This window comes from Pristiophorus japonicus, chromosome 15 (genome assembly GCF_044704955.1).
Source record: "Pristiophorus japonicus isolate sPriJap1 chromosome 15, sPriJap1.hap1, whole genome shotgun sequence".
In the NCBI taxonomy this organism is placed as follows: domain Eukaryota; kingdom Metazoa; phylum Chordata; class Chondrichthyes; family Pristiophoridae; genus Pristiophorus; species Pristiophorus japonicus.
In genome coordinates this window covers 57211161-57234034 of record NC_091991.1, presented here as the reverse complement: position 1 = coordinate 57234034, position 22874 = coordinate 57211161, and the positions used below count along the sequence as shown (strand labels likewise).

The 22874-nt window shown below is 43.9% G+C and overlaps 1 protein-coding gene and 1 long non-coding RNA gene across 9 annotated transcripts in view; both read left to right on the top strand.

Annotated features, from left to right (window-relative positions):
• Positions 1 to 22874, top strand: part of LOC139280792 (uncharacterized) — a 228693-nt gene that overhangs the window by 62655 nt on the left and 143164 nt on the right. For all 8 annotated transcript variants that reach the window (XM_070900496.1, XM_070900492.1, XM_070900494.1 and 5 more), the window contains 3 exons: positions 1728 to 1813; positions 4461 to 4591; positions 8491 to 8550. In XM_070900496.1, coding sequence (XP_070756597.1) covers positions 1728 to 1813; positions 4461 to 4591; positions 8491 to 8550 — 277 coding nt within the window. The remainder of the gene's footprint in view (positions 1 to 1727; positions 1814 to 4460; positions 4592 to 8490; positions 8551 to 22874) is intronic.
• On the top strand, positions 10150 to 13632 carry LOC139280794 (uncharacterized). Its single transcript, XR_011596767.1, has 3 exons — positions 10150 to 11983; positions 12262 to 12408; positions 12697 to 13632. It is a non-coding gene; the product is annotated as an uncharacterized lncRNA (long non-coding RNA).

Sequence of the window (22874 nt, the reverse complement as noted above, 5' to 3'; positions counted from 1 at the left end):
TAGCAATGTTTAAGCCGTTTATCGAGGGTTTATACAGATTAACTGCCAAAGTTACAGCAAACAATCAGGAAATTCACTCCCTGAGCTTTGTGCACTTTGTCCAGCTGGGCCTGTTGATAATCAACAAGCCAAATGCAGATATCTTTGTGCTGGTCTCACATGGAATCAAGATTTAACCTCCGACTGGGAGTCAGCGGTTCATTTATAGAAACATCGAAATAGGTACAGGAGTAGGCCATTCGGCCCTTCGAGCCTGCACCACCATTCAATAAGATCATGGCTGATCATTCACCTCAGTACCCCTTTCCCGCTTTCTCTCCATACCCCTTGATCCTTTAGCCATAAGGGCCATATCTAACTCCCTCATGAATATATCCAATGAACTGGCATCAACAACTCTCTGCGGTAGGGACTTCCACAGTTTAACAACTCTCTCAGTGAAGAAGTTTCTCCTCATCTCAGTCCTAAATGGCTTATCCCTTATCCTTAGACTGTGTCCCCTGGTTCTGGATTTCCCCAACATCGGGAACATTCTTCCTGCATCTAACCTGTCCAGTCCCGTCAGAATTTTATATGTTTCTATGAGATCCCCTCTCATCCTTCTAAACTCCAGTGAATAAAGGCCCAGTTGATCCAGTCTCTCCTCATATGTCAACCCAGTCATCCCAGGAATCAGTCTGGTGAACCTTCGCTGCACTCTCTCAATAGCAAGAACGTCCCTCCTCAAGTTAGGAGACCAAAACTGAACACAATATTCCAGGTGAGGCCTCACCAAGGCCCTATACAACTGCAGTAAGACCTCCATGCTCCTATACTCAAAACCCCTAGCTATGAAGACCAACATACATTTGCCGCCTTCACCGCCTGCTGTACCTGCATGCCAACTTTCAATGACTGATGTACCATGACACCCAGGTCTCGTTGCACCTCCCCTTTTCCTAAACTGCCGCCATTCAGATAATATTCTGCCTTTGTGTTTTTGCCACCAAAGTGGATAACCTCACATTTATCCACATTATACTGCATCTGCCATGCATTTGCTCACTCACTTAACCTATCCAAGTCACCCTGCAGCCTCTTAGCGTCCTCCTCACAGCTCACACCGCCACCCAGTTTAGTGTCATCTGCAAATTTATGATGCTGACTTTTCTTTGCTAAAGTCATGCAGAATTCCTTCATCTCTTAGCATCTTTCCTCACAAAAAGTAAAGTGAATAGGATGAGTCGCATATTCAGCCTTGTGTTCCAAGATGGAGATCCTCCAGCCATTGAACTTGTACAAATAGTGCAATCATGATCTAGAACAAAAATTGATCCTGCTAGATACACTCAGCAGGTCGTGTAATGTCCAAACTGCATCCATCCATTGGGACACATGCAGTCCCCTAGAGCCAGAAATCTGGGCCTCAAAATCCAGGCACCGTGTGTTAAATATGTTTATATTTCTTATTCACTAGCTTGTCCTGTTTGAATTTTGTTAGCCTGCAGATTTGGAAAAGGCTACTCCTCATGGTGGATTAATCCTAAATCAGAACACTAATATCTGTCAGTGTCAACAACTTGAGAAATATGCTAATTAATGGGAGGATTTAATTAAACTTTCATATGTGGCCCCTGAGGCTCCACAGTGACCATCTGTTGTGGCCATGAAGACAAAGAGTTTGGACATCTCTGATGTAGAGAGGGAACTGATCATAACCGTGACTTTTCTTGTTTCTCCTCCACCAGGGATAACGGGATTCTGGGCAAGGACGTCACTCCCTTCATTCTGGACAGAATTTATAAGCTCACCCAAGGAATCTCCTTGACGACCAGTATCCTTTATATTTTAAACCATTTTCCTGCCAGCAGCATACCTTATACATGATTCATTTCATATGGACAAGAACAAGAGCACAGAAGAACTAAGCAGGTTCAGATATACAAATTGAAGGCTTTGCAAGGTTGCAAGGAACACAGATGACATCAGAAACCACATTGTTCAAAGTAGAAGTGAATTTGGAAAAGTTTTATAGCTTGGAAGTGAAAGCATGAATACTCATTCATTGGTACAGGTACACTAGCATTATTTTTGGCTCTATCAGGTGCAGTCAAAGTATGGGGTTGATTTATCGGAAGTTAACTTTACAGACAAATAGCAATTGTATCATCTTCACAGTTCCTGAATAATGAAATATGGAGCCTGAGCAGGTACCTACTTGGATATGGTGAGGGGAAAGGGACAATGCATGCCGAGACTCGGGGGTTATCTGAGTGAGTCAGACTATTGAACCTTTTGTCAATATACTTTCAAAATGTTAACTTATTCTCCTAGTATTTGAACCATTTACCTGGATCAACTGTCAATCCCCTTCAGTTTTGAAAACTCCAGTTACATCACCTCAAAGGCAACTCCTTTCCAAGAACACGAGTCCTACTTCCTTCATCTATCCTTGGAGATTAAATTCCTGCTATCCAGAATTAGGTTTGCAGGTAGACATAGACAGGCTAAGTGAGTAGGCAAAAATTTGGCAGATGGAGTATAATGTTGGAAAGTGTGACTATGGCAGAAAAAATCAAATGGAGAAAGATTGCAAAGTGCCGCAGTACAGCGGGACCTGGGGGTACTTGTGCATGAAATGCAAAAGGATAGTATGCAGGTACAGCAAGTGATCAGGATGGCCAATGGTATATTGGCCTTTATGGCAAAGGGGATGGAGTATAAAAGCAGGAAAGTCTTGCTACAGCTATATAAGGTATTGGTGAGGCCACACCTGGAATACTGCATGCAGTTTTGATTTCCATATTTACGAAAGGATATACTTGCTTTGGAGGCAGATCAGAGAAGGTTCACTAGGTTGATTCCGGGGATGAGGGGGTTGACTTATGAGGAAAGGTTGAGTAGGTTGGACCTCTACTCATTGGAATTCAGAAGAATGAGAGGTGATCTAATCGAAATGTATAAGATTATGAGGGGGCTTGACAAGGTGGATGCAGAGAGGATGTTTCCACTGATAGGGGAGACTAGAACTAGAGGGCATGATCTTAGAATAAGGGGCCGCCCATTTAAAACAGAAATGAGGAGAAATTTCTTCTCTCAGAGGGTTGTAAATCTGTGGAATTCACTGCCTCAGAGAGCTGTGGAAGCTGGGACATTGAATAAATTTAAGACAGAAATAGAAAGTTTCTTAAACGATAAGGAGTTATGGGGAGCGGGCAGGGAAGTGGGGCTGAGTCCATGATCAGATCAGCCATAATCTTATTGAAAGGCGGAGCAGGCTCGAGGGGCCGTATGGCCTACTCCTGTTCCTATTTCTTATGATAGGGATTAACATAAGAACATGTCACTTAATGTAGAGGTTGGATTTCATCAATATTATCTTGTTACGAGCAGAGGGAGACATTTATCCCTTCATTATAGGCTGCTGAGTTCATGGCCCCAGCAATGAAAGGATAGTGTGCTTAACCACTGCATCAACTCATCTTCCTAGATCTTCATTAACATGGGAACAGGAAATAGGGGTACACAATGAAGTGGTACTATTTTCAAAAATACAGTCCCACTAACAGCCATCAACAAGTTTCTGCCCTTTTACAGTGAAGCTAGTCTATCAGCAAAGAAGGAAAAGGAATGTAGTGTGATTATTGCTTATTCATTGAAAATGTCTGGTTCGTATGAAGCTGTTATGCATTGGGTCAAACAATACTAGTATTCCTTTCAGAAGCGGATCAAAACTTTTAACCCCCTATAACTTATTGGTGACAGTGCAGTTAGAATCTTGTGTGCAATTTGGGACAACCAATCTTCAAAAGGCCATTGACACATTAAAGAAGCTTCAAAGATGATAGTCTTAAATTATGATGGTAAACTCAAAGAACCGAGTGCTTTTATTAGAATAAATCTAAGAGAACAATACAATGCAGTCCTTTGAACTGATGAAAGAATAGTGTAAACATACTATTAAAATTAGGACTGGCACAAAATTAACAAGCTTTAAGTGAGAGTACAAATTCAAAGAGATTTTTGTTTTTGCTTCAGAGTGCTAGCTCTGTGATCATTCAGACTTGTCGCAAAAGCATTTTGCATTGTGTTGATTAACTTCAGTATATATGAATGATCCTCTGTGTCTGTCCTTACCTTTATAATCTTCGTTCCCATTCTTAAACAAATACTTTGTCGAACACAGTGGTTTCTGTGTTGCCTGAACCATGGATGAACCACCAATGGAATGCAATTAGTCAGAGCTATAAGCGTGGGTTGTGAGGTTGGATCAGTATTGTGAAATTGTACTTGATTATGTTGCTCGGAGAGAAATTTCACAAACCGTTCTGGGAGGTTTTCATCTAGTCGCTCACCTTCCCATGAAGATTGAGTTGGGCAGATCCATGATGAAATGATTAGGCTCAATGAGCCATACTTTTAATAAATTATCAGGCAGACACCAGCACTTGACTCGCTTTTAATCCTTAACTCTGAAAAAGACATTGCTCTCATCAAGAACAATGCGAAAGTGGGCAGCCGCATAGCATGTGCCCTCGCCAGGCAGAATTACCACAAGTACAGCACTCTGTCACAACCCCCAAGAGGAAAGCATAGTGCTCCTGCACAGCCAGTAAGTTGCTGTCATAATGTGTCACTTTCTCCTAACAGTGCTTGTGTAATACTTCGGCAAATATTATCATTTAACTAAAATTACCCAGTCACTAGCATTAAAGCAAACCTATGTTAATATCCATCAACATTCTCTGCAATTGTCCCGACCCATGTGCGATGGATAAACCCAACTTGTAACATTGAGTCTGCCTCCCTCCAATGGTGTGCTGTGGCCTGCTTGTTCTTTTGCAAGTGTTCTTCAAGTCAAAAACTTTGGTTTTATTTCATGAACCTCTCGGAATGAGTGATCACAGTATGGTTGAATTTGTAATACAGATTGAGGGTGAGGAAGTAGTGTCTCAAACGAGCGTACTATGCTTAAACAAAGGGGACTACAGTGGGATGAGGGCAGAGTTGGCTAAAGTAGACTGGGAACACAGACTAAAGGGTGGCACAATTGAGGAACAGTGGAGGACTTTTAAGGAGCTCTTTCATAGTGCTCAACAAAAATATATTCCAGTGAAAAAGAAGGGCGGCAAGAGAAGGGATAACCAGCCGTGGATAACCAAGGAAATAAAGGAGAGTATCAAATTAAAAACCAATGCGTATAAGATGGCCAAGGTTAGTGGGAAACTAGAAGATTGGGAAAATGTTAAACGACAGCAAAGAATGACGAAGAAAGCAATAAAGAAAGGAAAGATAGATTACGAAAGTAAACTTGCGCAAAACATAAAAACAGATAGTAAAAGCTTTTACCGATATATAAAACGGAAGAGAGTGACTAAAGTAAATGTTGGTCCCTTAGAAGATGAGAAGGGGGATTTAATAATGGGAAATGTGGAAATGGCTGAGACCTTAAACAATTATTTTGCTTCGGTCTTCACAGTGGAAGACACAAAAACCATGCCAAAAATTGCTGGTCACGGGAATGTGGGAAGGGAGGACCTTGAGACAATCACTATCACTAGGGGGGTAGTGCTGGACAGGCTAATGGGACTCAAGGTAGACAAGTCCCCTGGTCCTGATGAAATGCATCCCAGGGTATTAAAAGAGATGGCGGAAGTTATAGCAGATGCATTCGTAATAATCTACCAAAATTCTTTGGACTCTGGGGAGGTACCAGCGGATTGGAAAGCAGATAATGTAACGCCTCTGTTTAAAAAAAGGGGACAGACAAAAGGCAGGTAACTATAGGCCGGTTAGTTTAACATCTGTAGTGGGGAAAATGCTTGAAGCTATCATTATGGAAGAAATAGTGGGACATCTAGATAGGAATAGTGCAATCAAGCAGACGCAACATGGATTCATGAAGGGGAAATCATGTTTAACTAATTTACTGGAATTCTTTGAGGATCTAACGAGCATGGTGGATAGAGGTGTACCGATGGATGTGGTGTATTTAGATTTCCAAAAGGCATTCGATAAGGTGCCACACAAAAGGTTACTGCAGAAGATAAAGGTACGCGGAGTCAGAGGAAATGTATTAGCGTGGATCGAGAATTGGCTGGCTAACAGAAAGCAGAGAGTCGGGATAAATGGGTCCTTTTCGGGTTGGAAATTGGTGGTTAGTGGTGTGCCACAGGGATCGGTGCTGGGACCACAACTGTTTACAATATACATAGATGACCTGGACGAGGAGACAGAGTGTAGTGTAACAAAATTTGCAGATGACACAAAGATTAGTGGGAAAGCGGGTTGTGTAGAGGACACAGAGAGGCTGCAAAGAGATTTAGATAGGTTAAGCAAATGGGCTAAGGTTTGGCAGATGGAATACAATGTCGGAAAATGTGAGGTCATCCACCTTGGAAAAAAAAAACAGTAAAAGGGAATATTATTTGAATGGGGAGAAATTACAACATGCTGCGTTGCAGAGGGACCTGGGGGTCCTTGTGCATGAATCCCAAAAAGTTAGTTTGCAGGTGCAGCAGGTAATCAGGAAGGCGAATGGAATGTTGGCCTTCATTGCGAGAGGGATGGAGTACAAAAGCAGGGAGGTCCTGCTGCAACTGTACAGGGTATTGGTGGGGCCGCACCTGGAGTACTGCGTGCAGTTTTGGTCACCTTACTTAAGGAAGGATATACTAGCCTTGGAGGGGGTACAGAGACGATTTACTAGGCTGATTCTGGAGATGAGGGGGTTACCTTATGATGATAGATTGAGTAGACTGGGTCTTTACTCGTTGGAGTTCAGAAGGATGAGGGGTGATCTTATAGAAACATTCAAAATAATGAAAGGGATAGACAAGATAGAGGCAGAGAGGTTGTTTCCTCTGGCCGGGGAGACTAGAACTAGGGGGCACGGCCTCAAAATACGGGGGAGCCAATTTAAAACCGAGTTGAGAAGGAATTTCTTCTTCCAGAGAGTTGTGAATCTGTGGAATTCTCTGCCCAAGGAAGCAGTTGAGGCTAGCTCATTGAATGTATTCAAATCACAGATAGATAGATTTTTAACCAATAAGGGAATTAAGGGTTATGGGGAGTGGGCGGGTAAGTGGAGCTGAGTCCACGGCCAGATCAGCCATGATCTTGTTGAATGGCGGAGCAGGCTCGAGGGGCTAGATGGCCTACTCCTGTTCCTAATTCTTATGTTCTTATGTTCTTATGTAACCGTAGTCCATAGATTGTCCTGCTGTACAGTTCAAGACAGATACTGGCCTCAGTTATGTCATGCTAAGTGGAAGATACTGCCAGAAGACATGTCCAAGGTGAACAGGCTTTAACCTGGGCTTCTCCCACAACATTGAAGCAAATGCTTTGAAACAATCCTGTTCTGACGACTAGGAGGCAAGCATGATGCCTGCAGATATTCTCCAATTATATTTTTAGTGAGGTTGCTGCGACATCGCGGCCAGGTGGTGTGGTAGAGCCCAGATAGCCTGTGTGAGGAATTGTGACATTGAACTCATTCCCATGATGTCCTCATGTTGCTATATGGAATTGTCCATGTGTTCATTCACAGGGAAGGAGGTAAAAATGAGAAGAATCAATCCCATTCACTTCCTCAGAGACTGAAGAGTAAACATTTCTTACTACTGCCAGTTGTCACCATGGGATCTGTATTTTCTTAGTTTGGAGCTGCACTGGTAGAGGGCTGGGAGCAGATCATGTCCCAGTTCCCACAGCTGCAGACCATGCAGGGATATCAGCGGAGTGGGGTGGGGCAAGGAGATCTGTCCCTTGTGCATATCCCCAATGTACCAAATGGCAAAACCCCAAGTTAGTAAATCATCTACAATATACACAAGAGTGTTATTCAGTAGTAAATCAGGGTATTAATAAACTTCTCGGCAGCCCCCATTACACTCAAAATTGTAAAAGTAGACACCCCTCTCACAGAGGGGCACAGAAAAAACTCAATGACAATAATGGTGGTACAGTAATTGCCTTAGAGAGTACACCTAGATTGCAATACCTCTGAAAAGTTAGATATTACTACTCTAACTGACTATTATAAAAATATAAGCCATATTTAGGAGGCAGTAAATCATCCAAGATTCGAAGGATCAGTTTAACTGCTCTTATTTTCAGCATTTGAATCCCTAAAGTGAACTGTGACCTGGCAGCATTACTTCCATTTATTATTTAGTCTCTGGTCTGGCACAGCAATCCTACCAATCCTCATTCATTAAGTAGCTGGGTGTAATGGAAAGGGGATTGGGTATTTTTGCTGCTTTTGTAGAGGGAGTAAACAAATCCTGAAAGTGTTGAGCTTCTCAGCTGGTTTACTCCACTGATTTGCTGTTTACTGTGGCTCCTACAATCAATGATAAAAATGTCAAAAACAATGGAACAGAAAATGTAGCTCCTACTGAACTGACACCTGACAGTAATCATACTTACCAAGTCCTATGTGCCCGAGTGCATTAATCCAGTATCCTCCCAACTGATCACCTAGTCCTATTTTTTGTGCTTTCGCAGGTAGTGATTGGCGGCTGCAATGTTGATTACATTGCCAAGGTGAAACAAGGCGATATGGTGGTACGTGAGCACAGCAATAACAATGTGTGAACATTGAACAAACTGCAGTCGATATATTCAACTGTGCTCCCTTTTGAATCCAATGATCCTATCTGAAGTTTAGCTCTTTAAACTCTGTTGCCTATGATGTTTTTTTTAAAGTGGTCAAATTGGTCTTTTTAAGATCATTTTCTCCTCTTCCTATTTTCTCAACATATGTACTATGTGTGGATAACCTGTTTTCCCAATGCCACCTTGAAACCCATTAGGAGTTCTGCAGAAAAGCAGCCTGAGGGCAAATCTGCCTTTTCCTTTCTTATCTCCACAAAAGTGCCTGCAAATTAAGTTGGCAGGGGGTGGGCACCAGAATGTAGCATTAGAAAGGAGAAACAAACGGCACAAAGGATTGGGAGAGACGGATAGCACTAAAGCAATAAATAATAAAGTATTAGGTGGGGTCAGATTAAGAGCGAACACAGGATGGTCTAAGTTGGGTTTACAGTGTATGTATGTGAACGCACAAAGCATAGTAAACAAGGTTGATGAGCTGCAGGCACAAATAGCCACATGGCAATGTGATGTCATGGCAATAACGGAGACCTGGCTCAAAAAAGGGCAAGATTGGATATTAAATATTCCTGGATATAAGGTGTTCAGGAAAGATAGGGAAAGAAAAATAGGAGGTAGGATTGGTGAAGGAGAATGTTACAGTGCTGGAGAGAGAGGATGTCCTGGAGGGGTCAAGGACAGAATCTATTTGGTTAGAGTTAAGAAATAATAGAGGTGCCATTAAACTACTAGGTGTATTCTATAGACCACCAAATAGTGGGAAAGATATAGAGGAGCAAATTTGCAGGGAAATTACAGAGAGATGCAAGAACTATCGAGTAGTGATAATGGGAGAATTCAACTATCCTAATATGGACTGGGATAATAATAGTGTAAAGGGCAGAGAGGGGGAAGAATTTCTGAAGTGTGTTCAAGAGAACTTTCTTGATTAGTATGTTTCTGGCCCGACGAGGGAGGAGGCATTGCTGGATCTGGTTCTAGGGAATGAGGTCGGTCAAATGGAGCAAGTGTCAATAGGTGAACATTTAGGGAACAGTGATCATAGTATCATAAGATTTAGATGAGCTATGGAAAAGAACAGGGAGCAATCTAGAGTAAAAATACTTAATTGGAGGAAGGCAAATTTCAGTGGGATGAGAATGGATTTAGCCTGGGTAAATTGGAATCAAAGATTGGCAGACAAAATTATAGTGGAACAATGGGCTGCCTTTAAAGAGAAAATAGTTTGGGTACAGTCAAGGTACATTCTCACCAGGGGGAAAGGCAGGACAACTAAAGTCAGAGCTCCCTCGGTGAAAAAAGAGATGGGGAGTAAGATGAAGCAGAAAAAGAGTGCATATGGCAGATGTCAGGTTGCAAATACATCTGAGAATCAGGCTGAATATAGAAAGTTCAGAGGAGAAGTGAAAAAGAAAATAAGAGGGACAAAGAGAGGGTATGAGAATAAAACAGCAGCTAACATAAAAAGTAATTCAAAAGTCTTCTATAATAATATAAATATTAAACGGGGAGTAAAAGGAGGGGTGGGGCTGATTAGGGACCAAAAAGGAGAGCTACACATGGAGGCAGAGGGTATGGCTGAGGTACTAAATGAATACTTTGCATCTGTCTTCACCAAGGAAGAATATGCTGCCATAGACATAGTAAAGGAGGAGAGAGAGGAGATATTGGATTGGATAAGAATTGATCAAGACGAGGTACTAGAAAAGGCTATGCTACACTTAAAGTAGATAAGTCACCAGGACCAGATGGGATGCATCCTAGGATGCTGAGGGAAGTGAAGGAAGAAATCGTGGAGGTACTGGCCAAAATCTTCCAATCTTCCTTAGAAACGGGGTTGGTGCCAGCAGACTGGAGAATTGCAAATGTTACACCCTTGTTCAAAAAGGGGTGTAAAGATAAACCCCGCAACTACAGGTAGTTAGTTTAACAATGATAAAGGGGAAGCTTTTAGAAACGGTAATCAGGGACAAAATTCAGTCACTTGAACAAGTGAGGATTAATTAAGGAAAGCCAGCTTAGTTTTGTTAAAGGCAAATCATGTTTAACTAACTTGATCGAGTTTTTTGATGAAGTACCAGAGAAAGTTGATGAGGGCAATATAGTTGACATGATGTGCATGGATTTCCAAAAGGCATTTGACAAATCGCCACATAATAGGCTTGCCAGCAAAGTTGAAGCCCATAGAATAAAAGGGACAGTGGCAGCATGGATAAGAAATTGGCTCAGTGACAGGAAACAGAGAGTAGTGGTGAACGGTTGTTTTTCGGACTGGAGGAACGTATACAGTGATGTTCCCTAGGGGTCGGTACTAGGACCACTACTTTTCTTGATCTATATTAAAGACTTGGATGTGGGTGTACAGGGCACAGTTTCAAAATTTGCAGATGACAAAAAACTTAGGAGGATAGTGATATACTTCAAAATGACAGGTGGAATGGGCGGACTCGTGGCAGATGAAATTTAATGCAGAAAAGTGTGAAATGATATATTTTGGTAGAAAGAATGAGGAGAGGACATATAAACTAACGGGTGCATGAACAGAAAGACCTGAGAGGTATATGTGCATAAATCATTGAAGGTGGCAGGGCAGGTTGAGAAAGCAGTTAAAAAAGCATACGGGATCTTGGGTTTCATGAATAGAGATATGGAGCTAGAACCTCCACTTTTGAGCTTATTGTCCAAAAATGGGCATAATTTCCGGCGTGGGCGGTAAAAAGGGTTTTCAGATTGCCGGCTTCTTGCCCATTCTCAAACCACCTGGTCTCCACTTTTGAAAATGGGCGTTACAGTAAGCGATATCAAATGGGCGGTAGTGTTAAATTTTTTTGACCTTCTGCCGTAAAGTGTGACCGTCCTTAGCAGCGGCATGGCAATGCTCGATTCCTGCGATTCAGGAGGTCAAGGGTCACCCTGACATGTGCAGAAGAAGAGACAGAGAGAGAGGGAGCTCAGAGGGACTGAAGGCGTGGCTGGGTGTGGTGTGGCTGCTTTGGGAGGAAGGAGGGAGACTTTAGAGCTTCATAGCAAATAGGCAAACAAAAAGTAGCTCTTGGCAGCCACATATTTGACCGAATTTGCCCGATAATGGAGGGAGAGGAGGAGGCATCAAAGCACGCTGGAGAGAGCAGTGAGGTGGGTGAGGAGCACATTGGAGGCTGCAAAAGAGCCAGGAGGTTCTCGGACGAGGCAAATGCCTCCCCTCCTGCAGGAAGTTGAGTCACGCTGGGGTGATTTGACACAGGGAGGGCGTGGGAAGCCCACCCCAAAGGCCTACCAGAGGATATGGACCGAGATAGCAGAGGTGGTCTCGTCGACGACCAACGACGTGCGTGAGGGCAACCAATGCCTCAAACGATGAAATGACCTTGTGGGATCCGCAAGAGTAAGTATTACATTGATTTACATGTACTTATGTATTTATATCATTTGATTTGTAACAGTCATGAGTGACTATCAGCGGGTGTGAGGTCTTTCATTTTTACCGGCAATGTTTTACTCAAAGCCTGCGGTCACGGTGTACGTCTTTAGGTAAAGAATGATAATAATCATAATAATCATGATTACACCTGTCGGTTATCTGTTGTATCAGTGTCTGTGACAGTACCTAGAAATGATATCATGCAATGATCTCATGCCATGTCATCCTGTTACCTTTTAAAGAAGAAGCTATCGACGATGAGGTCCAAGCAGAGGCGAACGGGGTGGGGGACCACCAGTCCCCAGCAACATCACTGAGATGGAGGAGTGAGTGCTAGCACTTGTGGCGAAGCACCCCGGATGTATCTGCAGACCCTGAAGTGATTCCACGTGAGTAAAGCTTATACCATTGCGTGATGTAAAGTCAATAGATGCTATATCAACTCATATCCGACCAATCATATATGATAGATGATTTCTAAAAGTGTCATAGAAATAATGCTGGCCTAAATGAAAATCATTGCAATCCACAATGTGTTGATGGTCATGAAATGTGGTGTCTGCGATGATTTTGAGAGCAGTGGTGCTTTTGTCGTCCATATGCTGTGTGTAACGCTGGACTCACCTTGTCACCGTAGCACCCCCTTCTCCTCTAACAATCTAATTTGTGTCTTGCAGCTCAGCCAGCAGCACGGCCCCAGGCAAGGCCACAGAGGCCAGAAGGTCGGGACGTGGGGCAGGAGTCGGCAGACGATCCAACTACATCTGGTGCTGAGGAGCTCCGATTGTCGCCCGTCAATCCGCTAGGTCTGTTCTCGACGGATGAGAGCGCGGACTTCGAAGAACCTGCATCACCATGCTCCAGAACCCATTCCACCCCAAGGCCATCTATTGGTCCTCCGGTCATTCCTGCCTCCACACTGGAGGTGCCAGCACTAATCATCTCTCCACAGGGCACCCCATTTGTCCCCAGGACGGCGACGACCCCGCCGAGATCTCGTGGACACGGCAGGTCTGTTCCACGAGCGTGACATGACAGCGGAGAGATTGTTCAGTTGTCCAGGAGGACTGTAGACATTGGTGACCAGCTCATCAAAGCTTTGGGGGACATATCCCGACACCTGGCCACCATGACCGAGTACATTCCGCGCATGGCGGAGTCCCTGGATGCGATAGCCAGGAACACTGCTGCCACAGCCCTCCCAGTGGTCCCCGAGCGCGGCACTCCACCCCTAGGTTCCGCACCACCAATGTGAACGACAGATGAGAGCAAGGACCAAGATCCTGCTTCTGCAGCAGAGAATGTTGCCTCCTCGGCACCCCCCGCTCCCGTACCTGTGCAACGACCACATCGCCTTCATCCCCCCCCAATGAGACACCGCCTGCGGAGCTCCTCAGCCAGGCGCTGTGGAGCGAGGTGGGGAGAAGAAAGAGAGGGGGGAAGGAAAATGAGGTGCATGTGCGCAGGTGATGGCTGTGTTATATCTCCATCTGGGTGTATGCAATTTGTTTCGATGTATGGGGGCTGGGGACCAAGCTCCTGCTTTGCCTTTGTATTCTGTGTTGCTGGACATATTGACCATGTGATTTATGTCAGTGGTGGAAAAAGTAGGATGTGGGCAGGGGTTGCGTGTTGTTGGCTGTGTTGTTATGATTTCAGATCAATGTTGGTATTAAACTTTTGTTATTGAACATAACCTTGTTGCGCATTGTCTCAGATAGCTGGACCATTACACACTGGTGATTCCTTACCGTGAAAGGATTAAATACAACTTAACATCAATCAACGTAAACTTTAACTGACATCAAGATGATGGGCACCATTGAGGTCTGAGCTGAACACACACAACAGTGTGTCGGCGTTGTCACTCACATCAGCGCTCTTTCAGGCAAATCTTTCCGATATCAGCTCCTCGTGTAAGAATGGGATTTAACAAATTCCAGCCACTCCGCTGGCGTCCGTCCCGGTTAGTTTCACGTTTTGTGGGCGGTTATTTGAGCACGCAATATTCTGGGCGCTATGTGTGCGAGGTGGTGAAATTGATGGGGGTAGCTGCTAGTTTGGGTAAATATTCTCTTTAAGACGAAAATCAGACGCCGGGCGTTATTTTTAAATCTCGGCGTTAAGTCCGTGAGGAAAGTAACGCTGGGCGATAATATGGGCGTTGAAATCGCCCATTCTGCTGATTCCGCCCCAAAAAAGTGGCCGTGCAGTAATATTTTTTCTCAGTGTTAAACACATGGGGAAAATAATGCTCGGCGATAAGTCTCTTAAAAAAACCAGTCGTTTCCATTTTGTGCCAAAATGGGTGATATCTGGGCGTTATACGTCATTTCAGCTGTTAAGTGGGCGTAATGCAGGCAAAAAAAGTGGAGGTTCTAGCCCATAGACTACAAAAGTGTGGAAATTATGTTGAACCTGTATAAAACACTGATTCGGCCTCAACTGTAGTATTGTGTCCAATTCTGGGCACCACACTTTAGGAATGATGTGAAGGCCTTAGAGTGGGTGCAGAAAAGATTTACGAGAATGATTCCAAGAATGAGGGACTTCAGTTACGTTGATAGACTAGACAAGCTGGGGTTGTTCTTGGAGCAGAGAAGATAGAGAGGAGATTTGATAGAGCTGTTCATAATCATGAGGGATCTGGACAGAGTAGATCAAGAGAAATTGTTCCCATTGTCAGACGGATTGAGAACCAGAGGACACAGATTTAAGGTGAAACATAGAAACATAGAAAATAGGTGCAGGAGTAGGCCATTCGGCCCTTCGAGCCTGCACCACCATTCAATGAGATCATGGCTGATCAATCACCTCAGTACCCCTTTCCTGCTTTCTCTCCATACCACTTGATCCCTTTAGCCGTAAGGGCCATATCTAACTCCCTCTTGAATATAATCTAACGAACTGGCATCAACAACTCTCTGCAGTAGAGAATTCCACAGGTTAACAACTCTCTGAGTGAAGAAGTTTCTCCTCATCTCGGTCTCAAACGGGTTATCCCTTATCCTTAGACTGTGTCCGCTGGTTCTGGACTTCCCCAACATTGGGAACATTCTTCCTGCATCTAACCTGTCCAGTCCCGTCAGAATTTTATATGTTTCTATGAGATCCACTCTCATTCTTCTAAACTCCAGTGAATACAGGCCCAGTCGATCCAGTCATGTCAGTCATGCCAGATATGTCAGTCCTGCCATCTCGGGAATCAGTCTGGTGAACCTTCACTGCACTCCCTCAATAGCAAGAACGTCCTTCCTCAGATTAGGAGACCAAAACTGAACACAATATTCCAGGTGAGGCCTTACCTAGGCCCTGTACAACTGCAATAAGATCTCCCTGCTCCTATACTCAAATCCCCTAGCTATGAAAGCCAACATGCCATTTGCCTTCTTCACCGCCTGCTGTACCTGCATGCCAACTTTCAATGACTGATGTACCAATACACCCAGGTCTGGTTGCACATCCCCTTTTCCTAATCTGCCACTATTCAGATAATATTCTGCTTTCATGTTTTTGCCACCAAAGTGGATAACCTCACACTTATCCACATTATACTGCATCTGCCATGCATTTGCCCACTCACCTAACCTGTCCAAGTCACCCTGCAGCCTCTTAGCATCTTCCTCACAGCTCACACTGCCACCCAGCTTAGTGTCATCTGCAAACTTGGAGATATTACACTCAATTCCTTCATCTAAATCATTGATGTATATTGTAAATAGCTGGAGTCCCAGCACTGAGCCCTGCGGCACCCCACTAATCGCTGCCTGCCATTCTGAAAAGGACCCGCTTATCCCGACTCTCTGCTTCCTGCCTGCCAACCAGTTCTCTATCCATGTCAATACATTACCCCCAATACCATGTGCTTTAATTTTGCACATCAATCTCTTGTGTGGGATGTTGTCAAAAGCCTTTTGAAAGTCCAAATACACCACATCCACTGGTTCTCCCTTGTCCACTCTACCAGTTACATCCTCAAAAAATTCCAGAAGATTTGTCAAGCATGATTTGTCTTTCATAAATCCATGCTGACTTGGACTGATCCTGTCACTGCTTTCCAAATGCGCTGCTATTTCATCTTTAATAATTGATTCCAACTATTTTCCCCACGACTGATGTCAGGCTAACCGGTCTATAATTCCCTGTTTTCTCTCTCCCTCCTTTTTTAAAAAGTGGTGTTACATCAGCTACCCTCCAGTCCATAGGAACTGATCCAGAGTCGATAGACTGTTGGAAAATGATCACTAATGCATCCACTATTTCTAGGGCCACTTCCTTAAGTACTCTGGGATGCACACTATAAGGCCCGGGGATTTATCGGCCTTCAATCCCATCAATTTCCCTAACACAATTTCCTGACTAATAAGGGTTTCCTTCAGTTCCTCCTTCGCGCTAGACCATCCATCCCCAGTATTTCCAGAAGGTTATTTGTGTCTTCCTTCGTGGAGACAGAACCAAAGTATTTGTTCAATTGGTCTGCCATTTCTTTGTTCCCCATTATAAATTCACCTGATTCTGACTGCAAGGGACCTACGTTTGTTTTCACTAATCTTTTTCTCTTCACAATTCTATAGAAACTTTTGCAGTCAGTTTTTATGTTCCCAGCAAGCTTCCTCTCATACTCTATGGAGAGAAAGCAGGAAAGGGGTACTAAGGGGATGATCAGCCATGATCTTATTGAATGGTGGTGCAGGCTCGAAGGGCCGAATGGCCTACTCCTGCACCTATTTTCTATGTTACTATTTTCCCCCTCCTAATTAAACCCTTTGTCCTCCTCTGCCGAATTCTAAATTTCTCCCAGTCCTCAGGTTTGCTGCTTTTTCTGGCCAATTTATATGCCTCTTCCTTAGATTTAATACTATCGCTAATTTTCCCTTGTTCCGCATTTTGTTTTTACTTCAGACAGGGATGTACAATTGTTGACGTTTATCCATGTGATCTTTAAATGTTTGCCATTGCCGATCCACCGTCAACCCTTTAAGTATCATTTGCCAGTCTATTCTAGCCATTTCACATCTCATATCATCGAAGTTATCTTTCCTTAAGTTTAGGACCCTAGTCTCTGAATTAACTGAGTTACTCTCCATCTTAGTAAAGAATTCTACCATATTATGGTCACTCTTCCCCAAGGGGCCTCGCAAAACAAGGTTGCTAATTAGTCCTTTCTCATTACACATCACCCGGTCTAGGATGGCCAGCCCTCTAGTTGGTTCCTCGACATATTGATCTAGAAAACCATCCCTAATACATTCCAGGAAATCCTCCTTCACCGTATTTCTACCAGTTTGGTTAGCCCAATCTATATGTAGATTAAAGTCGCCCCTGATAACTGCTGTACCTTTATTGCACGCATCCCTAATTTCTTGTTTGATGCTGTCCCCAACCTCACTACTACTGTTTGGTGGTCTGTACACAACTCCCACTTGCATTTTCTGCCCTTTGATATTTCACAGCTCTATCCATACAGATTCCAAATCATCCAAGCTAATGTTCTTCCTTACTATTGCGTTAATTTCCTCTTTAACCAGCAATGCTACCCCACCTCCTTTTCCTTTCTGTCTATCCTTCCTGAATGTTGAATACCCGTGGATGTTGAGTTCCCAGCCTTGGTCACCCTGGAGCCATGTCTCCGTAATCCCAATTATATCATATTCATTAATAGCTGCCTAAGCAGTTAATTCATCCACTTTATTACAAATACTCCCTGCATTGAGGCACAGAGCCTTCAGGCTTGTCTTTTTAACACACTTTGTCCTTAAAAATTTTGCTGCCATTTGGCCCTTTTTGATTTTTGCCTTGGGTTTCTCTGCCCTCCACTTTTACTTTTCTTCTTTCTATCTTTTGCTTCTGCCCCCATTTTACTTCCCTCTGTCTCCCTGCATAGGTTCCCATCCCCCTGCCATATTAGTTGAACTCCTCCCCAACAGCACTAGCAAACACTCCCCCTAGGACATTGGTTCCGGTCCTGCCCAGGTGCAGACCGTCCGGTTTGTACTGGTCGCACCTCTCCCAGAACTGGTTCCAATGTCCCAGGAATTTGAATCCCTCCCTCTTGCACCATTCTTCAAGCTACATATTCATCTTAGCTAACCTGCTATTTCTACTCTGACTAGCACGTGGCACTGGTAGCAATCCTGAGATGACTACCTTTGAGGTCCTGCTTTTTAATTAACTCCTACCTCCATAAATTCAGCTTGTAGGACCTCATCCCGTTTTTTACCTATATCGTTGGTACTTATATACACCACGACAACTGGCTGTTCACCCTCCCCTTCCAAAATGTCCTGCAGCTGCTCAGAGACATCCTTGACCCTTGCACCAGGGAGGTAACATCCCATCTTGGAATTTCGAATGCGGCCGCAGGAACGTCTATCTATTCCCCTTACAATAGAATCCCCTACCACTATAGCTCTCCCACTCTTTTTACTGCTCAGCAGAGCCACCCATGGTGCCATGAACTTGGCTGCTGCTGCCCTCCCCTGATGAGTCATCTTCCCCAACAGCACCCAAGGTGATGTATCTGTTTTGGAGGGGGATGACCGCAGGGGACCCCTGCACTACCTTACTTCCACTGCTCTGCCTGATGGTGATTGGCAAAAGAACCAAAGGCGAAATAAAAAACATTTTTACACAGCGAGTGGTTAGGATCTGGAGTGCACTGCCTGAAAGGGTGGTGGAGGCAGACTCAATCACTGCTTTCAAAAGGGAGATGATTAAGTATCTGAAAGAAAAAGATTTGCAGGGCTACTGGGAAAGGACAGGGGAGTGGGTCTAGCTGAGGTGCTCTTGCAGAGCTGGCATGGACTCGACGGGCTGAATGGCCTTCTGCCGTGCCGTAAACCATTCTGTGATTGTGCTCAGCCCCTTGCCGTGATGGAGCCACCAATTGTTAATTCAGTGTGTAGGGAGTCGTCACATGTAATGGGATGTTACAGTGACACATTGTAATAGCAAAAGGCCCACCCAATATATATGGCATTTTGAGTTTAGTTTCAACATTCATTAAGAACCAGAAACTCTAAATACCACCAAATTAAAACAAAGTCACAGCCTATAGCAGTGGACTCGCCCCAAATCCACCACAATATTCTTTTTCTCAGCATCAAATGAAAATGTTTAAAAATTGTGATTGAAATCTTGATTAGCTGCACCTAATCTTAATGTTTTTAAGGCGAAACTGCAAAAATGTTTTGTGTTACCCAGCTCCAGTCCAGTCCTGTGAAGAGTTTACATCCACACTGAAACTAGGAACAAGTCTCAAACAACTGGATTACTTTGGATGTGCAGTCAGTGTTATATAAACAAAGTTAAGAGTAGAGGGAGAGCTTCAGGGGATTATAGTGAGCTCATGTAAGGCACTGATTTTCCCTCATCTGGGATACAATGCTAGATAAAATTGTGACTATTTCGAAATGCATAGATTAATCAAAGACTTGATTACTGACTGACTTGTTACATATAAATCCTATTTGACAAATTATTAGAGTTTTTTTGAAGAAGTGATGTGTTGGATAGATAAAGGAAATGCAGCACATGTAGGGTATTTGGATTTTAAGGAAGTGTTAATTAAGGTGTCTCAAGAGGCTTGTTAGAAACATTCAGCTAGAAGAGGAAATGTAGCACCGTGGAAAGTTGGTTAAAGGACAGGAAACAAACCGGTAAACGTGTGTTGCTCGAATTGGAGATGGGTCAGTGCTGAGTTCACTTTTGGTCTCAGTATTTTTGAATAATTTGGAATTGGGCATCGGGAACACAATTTTAAATTTGATGATGAGACTTGGCAAATAGCAAGGAGGACACAGACGTATTAGTAGAACAAGCAGGTAGGTGGCAGGTAGGAACAGAGGAACAGGAGAAGGCCTCGAGCCTGTTCCGCCATTCAATGAGATCATCATCATCATCATAATCAGTCCCTCGGAATCGAGGAAGACTTGCTTCCACTCCTGAAGTGATGGTGGCTGAACAGTCCAACACGAGAGCCACAGACTCTGTCACAGGTGGGACAGACATTCGTCGAGGGAAGGGATCAGTGGGACTGGTTTGCCGCACGCTCCTTCTGCTGCCTGCGCTTGACCTCTTCATGCTCTCGCCGTTGAGTTTCGAAAAGCTCCACGCCCTCCCGGCTGCACTTTCTCCACCTTGGGCGGTCTTCAGTGGTGATGTCGCATTTTATCAGGGAGGCTTTGAGGGTGTCCTTGTAACGTTTCTGCTGCCCACCTGTGAGATCATGGCAGATCTGTGACCTAACTCCATATACCCGCCTTTGCTCCATATCCCTTAATATCTTTGGTTAACAAAAATCGATCAATCTCAGATTTAAAATTAACAATTGATTTAGCATGAATTGCCATTTGCAGAAGAGAGTTCCAAACTTCCACTACCCTTGCATGTAGAAGTGTTTCCTAACTTCACTCCTGAAGGGTGTGGCTCGAATCTGTGCCCAATAGTCCTAGAATCCCCAACTTGCGGAAATCGTTTCTCTCTATCAATTCCCCTTAATATCTTGAAAACTTCGATCAAATCACCCTTAATCATCTAAATTGTAGGGAATACAACTCTAGTTTATGTAACTGCTCCTTGTAATTTAACCTTTGGCGTCCAGATGTCATTCTGGTTAACCTATGCTGCACTCCCTCCAAGGCCAATATATGATCTTTAAGTTGTGGTGCCCAGATGCGATTTAACATGGGTAAAGGTGAAGTAATATATTTTCAAATGAAAAATGAGGAATGGGAATGTGCTCTCAATGGAAAGACGTTGAAATATGTTGATAAACCGAGAGGCCTAGGAATTTAAATACATAATTCTCTTAAAATGTAGGTAACTAAACTCATAAAAAGGCAAATAGCATTTTAGGTTTTACAAATTAGAGTAAGGACCAATAATAAATTTGTCCAAAACTTTAGGTAGGCCACAATTAGAGTAATGTGTGTAGTTTTGGATTCGGTATTATAGAAAAATATTCAAGGCATAGAGAGCATACGGCATAGATTCACGGGGATGATGCCAAGAATGGAAAACTATAGTTATGAGGAAAGACTTGAAATGCTAGGTATATTTCCACTGGAGCGGAGAAAGCTTACAAGAAGATTTGACAGAGTTTTTTAATTATGAAGGATTTTGTGATTGAAGCCGATACCACATCAACGTTTGAGAATAGATTTGATAGTTGGTTGAAGGAAAAAGGCATATGGGATCGTGCAGGCAAATGGACTTTTATCAAGTGCAGTACTGAGGAAGTCCGGCACTGTTAGAGCTGCCAGGTTTTGGAAGATTACCGAGGCCCCGCTGCCCTCTTGGGTGGATGTAAAAGATCCCACGACACCATTTAAAGAAGAATTAAGGGGGTGAAATTCCATTGCGCCCGTTTGGGGGCGGTAATACTCACGAGGCGGGACATGTGTCCTGGCTAATATATATCCCTCACCAACATTTAAAACAGATTATCTGGTCATTATCTCATTGCTGTTTGTGGGACCTTGCTATGCACAAATTGGCTGTTGCATTTCCTGCATTACAATAGTGACCACACTTTAAAATATTTCATTGGGTGTGAAGTACTTTGGAATGCTTGAAAAGGCGTGATACAAATACAAGTTCTTGCTGTCTTCTAAATTGAGTGGAAGTAAGATAACTCCCAACAAGGAGGGAGGGATCTTTTCCATGGCCGCTTGTTTCTGCCTCTGGAGATCTGACTCAGAGCAGTGGTGGCAAAGGCTTGGGAACCTGATCAAAGAGGGCCACAAACATGGAGCCTCAGTGCCATGATGGACAAAATGGTCAAAAGGCTCCTTGGCTACTTTCTGACATCTTGATCCTTTCCTTTATAGTAAACCATGTGTCTCTGGGGTCACATGGAGCAGTTCAGTACCACAGACACTCCGAGTACTTCTCCCCTCCCCCGCCTCACCCCCCCGCATACCCTCAACAATAAATCTTGGATAAGATATAAATGGTTCCGACACAATGCACAGTTTGAATAGAAATTCAAATTCCGGAGCAAAAGGAGAATCAATGGCATAATTCTCCGGTAGTGAAAACTCCTGCTGCATTCTAAGCCGAGTTTCTCTGTTCACAGCACTGTAGGACCAAGCATGCTCAGCAGACGATCTGAGCTGGTGATTCTCAATCATTTGTTCACATTTTAAAATGCAGTTGTTCTTTAACAGAAGTATATCCAGCTCCAAGTGCTGCTACAACCTCTCGCCACTTGATGGCCCTGTTCCCTGACAAATAATTGTTCATAATCACGTGTTCTTCTCGCTGGCCATGAATGAAGACTTAGGCTTAGACATTCAGGTCATTTGTGCCTCCCGTTAGCGCCTCGCAAACGACTTTTCGCCCGGGTGCAGCGCCGCTAACGACTTCCGCTAAATTCTGCGGGGGGTTTGCGGTGGCGGTAACCCATAGCGCTCCGTTATCGCCTCGGAACAAAAATTGGGGAACTGTTGTCACGGCCCCCTCGCTCCTCGATGGTCTGGGGAGGCCCGTTTCTTCACTGCAGAGTTTGCAGCTTGGGCCCTTCCCTTTAATGAAGGAAGAGCCCCTCCTGCACAGCCCAGTGCGTAGCTGCACCCTGCTGCCAACCCGTCCGCCCCACTCTCACTACCGCAGTAAACCTCCGCACCTGCCGTAAAATGTCCCGCCTCATGGGGATTACCGCCCCCAAACGGGCGCAATGGAATTTCACCCCCTTAATTCTTTCATCTGATAATCTGTGTGAATCAGGGGAGATTGAGCAGAATACTTGTGCTGATCGTGATCACTGGTGCCAAGGCATCAAACAATTAGAAACATTAAACTTAGAGCACAGCTGTCTCTCACAGAGAACTCCTGGACTACCACCATGAGGAGG